The 6,453-nt window shown below is 29.8% G+C and overlaps 2 protein-coding genes across 2 annotated transcripts; one reads left to right on the top strand and one right to left on the bottom strand.

The window, feature by feature from the left end:
• The first annotated feature begins 1,012 nt into the window (after positions 1-1,012).
• LOC107193027 (NADH dehydrogenase [ubiquinone] 1 alpha subcomplex subunit 2) lies at positions 1,013-1,683 on the top strand. Its single transcript, XM_015582402.1, has 3 exons — positions 1,013-1,104; positions 1,201-1,307; positions 1,465-1,683. The coding sequence occupies exons 1-3, from the start codon at positions 1,022-1,024 to the stop codon at positions 1,557-1,559; spliced, it is 285 nt and encodes a 94-aa protein (XP_015437888.1). The 5' UTR covers positions 1,013-1,021; the 3' UTR covers positions 1,560-1,683.
• Positions 1,684-2,103: 420 nt separating this feature from the next.
• On the bottom strand, positions 2,104-6,211 carry LOC107193026 (putative zinc finger protein 735). Its single transcript, XM_015582401.1, has 8 exons — positions 5,767-6,211; positions 5,026-5,554; positions 4,139-4,406; positions 3,792-3,989; positions 3,461-3,628; positions 3,183-3,375; positions 2,831-3,103; positions 2,104-2,395 (listed from the first exon to the last, which is right to left on the bottom strand). The coding sequence occupies exons 1-8, from the start codon at positions 5,887-5,889 to the stop codon at positions 2,162-2,164; spliced, it is 1,986 nt and encodes a 661-aa protein (XP_015437887.1). The 5' UTR covers positions 5,890-6,211; the 3' UTR covers positions 2,104-2,161.
• Between the last annotated feature and the right edge of the window lie 242 nt (positions 6,212-6,453).

The raw sequence follows: 6,453 nt of genomic DNA, 5'->3' as shown, positions 1-6,453 counted from the left end.
TTTATTATTTCCTAACTTGTTAATTTTATAAGGTTGATATAAATACTTAGGAAACCATTACTGTTAATTGTTAGCCGTTAAGGTGATGTAAAGAGATACATTGAGTTCAGTCATTTCAAAAATTCCGCTTCTCCGTACAGCCAATTTAAAGGGACAAGGCATCGAGTGACATCAAAGGTGCCGCTCGGAGTGCCGCCTCTTGTTGTATCCCTACTCTTTGGTACAAACCAGAACAACAGGACAGGAAGCAAGTGTTGTGGGGCATGGTGCGAGGGTAAACAATGTCATGACTGTCATCAGTGTAATGACTCTCATGCGACAGCCGGCGAGGAGTGTAATGTGGTGTAATGTGTGAGGGCGTACTTATGTGAGGACAACGAACACCTGATTTCAAAATCGGCAGCGGTATTGTTCTTCGAGGAAAGACAGTACGTTGTAAGCCTTGCGAAGAATAGGCATACGAGAGACGTGTTACGATTATTACTACGATTTGCTTTGCGTTACCGTTTTGTTCTTTTACCTTTATCATCTTAATTTTATATTATTCTTACATTTATTTTCCTTTTTGTATTATATTACAAATAAAACCTATATATGTACACTAGTTATAAGTAGTATTACTGTATATTATATAATAAGGTATATAAATTGTATTCCATTTGTTATTAAAATTTTAGTGTTTCTTAATTTGAAATGTGTAATTTTTTCTTCACAGGTGGATACTTCAAATCGCAGATTTATGATCTGTGTAATTTCTCATATAAAAAATTACATGAATCATATATCTGCGATTCCGAGCATTCACTTTATTCCCATTTAAATTTTGTTCAGAGAGTATATCTATATATATGAAGTCGTATATATGTAGGACATATATATATACAATGATACTAAAATTCGATATATATATATCCAATTTTAGTATCATTGCGGAGGATAGAAGGTTGGTGGCGCTACGGTAAAAGCCCAAGTTTTTGTAGAGGGGAGTTTCCGTAATTCCGTCCCATCGTAGCAATCAAAGATGGCTGCTGTTAAGCTTGGACCGTATTTAAAAGAATTACGAATTCTTTTGTGTCAAACATCCAAGACTAGTCAAGGTGTTAGGTAATGATATTACCATATATTAAAAAATTAGCATCGTTATAAAATATAATAGTTATTAGGTAACCTTGAATATTAAATTCTAACCTATTTTTTCAGAGATTTTATTCAACAGAAGTATGTACTCCTTAAGAAAAGTAATCCACAGTTTCCAATTTTAATTAGAGAATGTTCTTCAGTGGAACCATTCCTGTATGCACGATATGGTAAATGATAAAATATTTTATGTACCTATACATTATGTCTTATAGTTATGTACATATGTATAATTGTTGTAAGAAGTCTTTGCAGTCATAAATTTTAATCACTAATAAATTATTTTTGTATCGGTATATGCATTAATTCGAAAATGACATATTTCAGAATATGGCGTAGAGCACTGTGTTTCTCTACAAAATTTAAAATCTGAAGAAATATTAAAACGCATTGTGGAACTTGCATCTAGTAAACCCAAATAAGAATTGTTCTGTTATATATGTATTCTAATTTATTTAGTAACAAATTAAATTAAAGTAAGTTGTATAAACTTAATTACATTGTATCATAATCATGTTTAAAAAATGATTAAATATTATAGTTGGATATGGTGTTCATATACTTCCCTAGATTTCCAGTTAAACTTTCCAGAACTAGGAAAAAAGATGTTCAAGTTTTATAGATATCATATTAATAATTTGTTTGGTAATTTATTGGAATAATAGAGACAATGTTGATTTAGCAGAATTTAATTATGAAAACTGTATAACTATAAAATAAAAGACAGTTAAAATCTCTTTTATACACTTATTTACAAGAAAATCGTTTCCACCGTGTAATGTTATGATTAAATGAATAATAATGTTCATAGGAATAATTTTTGATATTGCTAAAATTAAAGTTTTTAAATAATTTACATGCTCAAATTATTACTTCATTTTGTGTATATACAAAATTTTTTGTCCTTTAATAAAAGTATGAACGTTCAATAAAATTGTATATTTAGGCAATTAAAAGTGGTATATATTTACTTAAACCTGGGTCGTGTAACACAATTTTATCTTATTTATATCAAATGAAATCATCATTCTCTGTATGTAACATTTGAAATATTATAAAAATTGTATGGTAAATTGGGTGGTAAAAAATTTTGCAGTGTGGCTGGCATTGCATTGAAGTACGTTGCATTTCTTTCACGAAACACAGCATCTTGTACAGTACCTGTCACATCAGACTGAAAGTTTTGAATTGCTGTTGTTGGAATGGTTTGTACAACGATAGGTTGAGACGCTGACGCATGGGACGCAGTTTGTATTACCTATGAATATTGAGAACATACAAAACATGAGAAGGCTGGATACAAAATACAATGTTACAGAAAACTGTAATTTTATAAGATGTCCAGTTGGAGCCAATAATAAATAAAAAAATGTATATCTTAATCGTGGGAACAGATTGTAAGTTAGTGTTTGAAATATATACCACTCACAAGTCTAGTTTTACAGTCTTTCAAAACGCCGACCACAAACGTAGATATTTAGGAATGTTATGATTTCAAATGAAAACAAAGTGCTCTTAATATTATCTTGATACTTCCACTCAAAAAAGCTATTTCTACAAAACGATTTCCCCCTTAAAACGTAAAATATGGAAAAAGAAAATAATAGCCTATCTTATTAAATTACGAGAATTATTGATTAGAAATGGAGAACATATGCCACGTTGAATATTTAATAAGATAATAATTTCTTACTTGGACTGTTGATGTCTCTGTGTGGGATATAATAGCCAAGGGATCTTCATTGGGATTTGATTGGATTGTTTGTGATTGTTCTGATTGTTGTTGCTGTTGATGTATTGGTTGTTGTGAATCTAACTGTTGAGATTGCGATAAATGTTTCGTGTGCGATGTATTAATTCCATGTCTACGTTTCATATGTTTATTGTAGTTTGGCCAATTTGTGAAATGATGTTGACATTCAAGGCAACTATACGGACGTTCACCAGTATGTTGTCTCCTATGAGTCTAAAAATAAACTGAATAATTAGTACTATATCACAATAGATTCTTTCCACAAAATGAAACAATTATTTAACGAACTTACAGTCAGTATGCCTTTGAAGCGAAAACATTTACCACAAAATTCGCATGTAAATGGCATTGCTCCAGTATGTATTCTATGATGCTCTCTTAACGTTCCTTTTTCTCTAAAAGTTCTTCCACATACAGCACACTGATGTGGTTTAGCTCCAGTATGAACTGTTTCATGTTTTTTTAATTGCAATGGAGTTTTAAAGCTACAAATTATATTAAATATTTTAATTACAATTATACAAACAGAAAAACATGAGAACCACATTATTTTTTAAAACACAAACATACGCTTTTGAACACTGAGTACAGCTGTAGGGTTTATCTGCCGAGTGAGTTAAAAAATGAGCTTCCAAATTTCCTTTCTGAATAAAACTTTTACCACATTGATCGCACGTGAAATTTCTAACGCCAGAATGGATGCGTTTATGTGTAACTAAATTTGGTTTTGTTGAAAATCTAAAAATTTCTTTCTATTATGTTACAATATTTAAAGAATATAGTTAATGTTCAAGACTCATTTACATTCAACATGACTTTTATACATAAATATTTATGTAAGTATATTTAATTAAAATTAAAAGAAAAATCATAATATACATATAAATCACACACATTATACCTTTTGTCGCACTGATCACATGGAAACCTATTCTTCATTGTATCTGGTAAATGACATCGACTATGGATGTACAAAGCACTCTGCTGTCTAAATGTTTTCCCACAAGTTTGACATACATGAGGCCGTTCTTCACTATGAATTGCTTTGTGAGAATCTAATACTTTTTTATGTACAAATGATTTCCCACAATCTTCGCAACTAAGTATATATACATATACATACATATATACATACATACATGCGTACATATGTGCACCGTATATATTATATATGAAAATGTATTGTATGTTAACACGCTATACAAAACAATAAGTAATCAAATTTTTCGGTAAAAAAATTATATTTACCTGAATTTTGCTTTATTTTTGTGTCGTTTGACATGAGTAAGAAAACCATAATATTTATCATAAACTTTACAGCATAACACACACATGTATTTTGCTTGTTGGTTGTGTACAGTTTCATGATGCTCTTCTAATCCTTCTAAACTTGGTAATTTATCATTACAGTCTGTGCAAAGCCAAGGATACCTATCCATATTCTCTCCTCTCTTATGTCCAAATTTTAATGCCTCTGTTGTATGGGATTCTATGATCTCTAAATCTGAATCTGTACCTATATCAATAATGGTATGTTCTAAATAATGGGGTTATTATCTTTTTAAGTACATACACATACACTTTAAATTAGTATACAACTCAGATTGAGAGAAGTTCAAACTTATATTTAAGTATAATTTTCTTTCAAGTCAATTGACAATAGTACCATCAACCTATATAATTAGATTAATTATATGAACAAAAAATAAATTTAGTTCATGAAGTATAAATACATTACAGGAATTGTTCAATTACTTAACAAAATATATGGTTTACATTTAATATCTCTGAACTATACCGAAAATTTATGTCTTTAAGATCTTTGTTGAATTATTTTATTTATAAAGTGTTTAGAATACTTAACATATTCTAATAGCAATCCTATAAACAAATTTTACATATCAGATGGTATTACATTTTTTCCTGCTTTTAACCAAAAAAGAAACAACTTACTTAAAATACATAGACCGCCTAAAATACATGTAATATCCCTTCTGAAGGGAAATTAAAAGTGCTACTTGAAAAAATAAATATTCTAAGCTATAATTATATCTATTCACTGTGTTACAATTCTTTGTACTAAAATTTTTATAATGATAACATTAATGATACAATTATAATTACAGTATTTTTACCTGTCATGTAATTATCTGGAATCTTAATATTAGTCTTTACACTCATACTATTTTGTTCTTTTTCTAAATCAGAATTTATATACAAATTTGAATCTTCCATTTTTTGATTCTGGTTTTTTCGTTTTAATTTTTTCTTAGGTTGTTTAGGTGAGGTTTTCTTCATTTGTATTTTACATTTCTTTTCCTTTGCATTGCTTTCTGGTTCTTGAGTTTCATACTTTTCTTGACTAATATTTTTATTTTCTTCAATAAAATAATCATGTGAAGCATTAGATTCTTGAATGTAGCTATTTGATAGTTGACATTCTGTAATCATATCTCCAACTTCTTCTTCTTTTGGAAATGCAACTGTTTTTTGAATGTAATCTATGTTTGCTGCTAATGATTGTGGTTCAGACTTAGTATCTGTAAGTAATTGTCTGAGAGATGTTTGTGCCTGATTGGTCTTCTCAAAAAAATCACTGCACTGATTCAGTAATATACAGCAGTCTATACAAACTGTAAGTGGTAATCCATCACTTATTAATACCTGAAAGAAGAGATTCCATTTAAATAATACACACACGTATATATATAACAATAAAACGTATACATTTAATAAATCCATAATAAAAAAACGTAATATGATTTATTTTAAATCTAGGAATGATAGTAAAATTAGTACACATGGCAGATAGGATTTTCGAAGTGTATTAAACTTATTATTTTAAACCACATTATAGAAGACAGTTGTATTCTTGCCTGAATCTGTAAACATTTTGATATTTTAGCTTCTATAGCTAATTTTTGTCCTTCAGCATCATAAATTCCAATAAAATTTTCTTTGGTCTCGGCGCAGAGCCGGCAAAGTTCCGGCTCCGTCATTGTTCACGTAAAAAATCTGAGGATACGTCTCGCGGCACAGTGCATTGTTACAAAAATTGTAAATTTAATCACATCACCTCAGATTTACACTGTGATATGTGGTAAATAAAAAATTGGTTCGGACGCCAAACAAGATAGCGGACATGTTGTTTCTTTGCACAAGAAAAATATAAACTGCTTTTCAGTACACGCACAAAAAATTGTTTTAACATATGTTCTGTGTTAATACATTAATTGGTAATGATGTTGGATTCTTAAGAAACAATTAATGCTGGACTTTCCATAATGTCATATCCGATTAAAAGCACTCATTTATTTCATTGTTTCGTTATGCTTGCAGAAAAGTGCATAGGTACTGCTACGTATATGTATTGTTGCGATCCTCGTTCATGTCACGTAGCGGTGTATGTCATAAGCTCCAGAGGCGCGAAGTTTGAATCGAATGACACATGTAAAGAAAAGGAGGGTAAAGGTGAAGTTAACACTGATTGGAGAATGTGTAACCTGTTAGAGATCCTTTTAATAAACGCATTTCAAGATTATAAAATAATCAATATTCACTTA

The sequence above is a fragment of the Dufourea novaeangliae genome, unplaced genomic scaffold (genome assembly GCF_001272555.1).
Source record: "Dufourea novaeangliae isolate 0120121106 unplaced genomic scaffold, ASM127255v1 scaffold537, whole genome shotgun sequence".
NCBI lineage: Eukaryota > Metazoa > Arthropoda > Insecta > Hymenoptera > Halictidae > Dufourea > Dufourea novaeangliae.
Note: the sequence above shows the minus strand (reverse complement) of the source record. Positions and strands in the feature narration are given on the sequence as shown.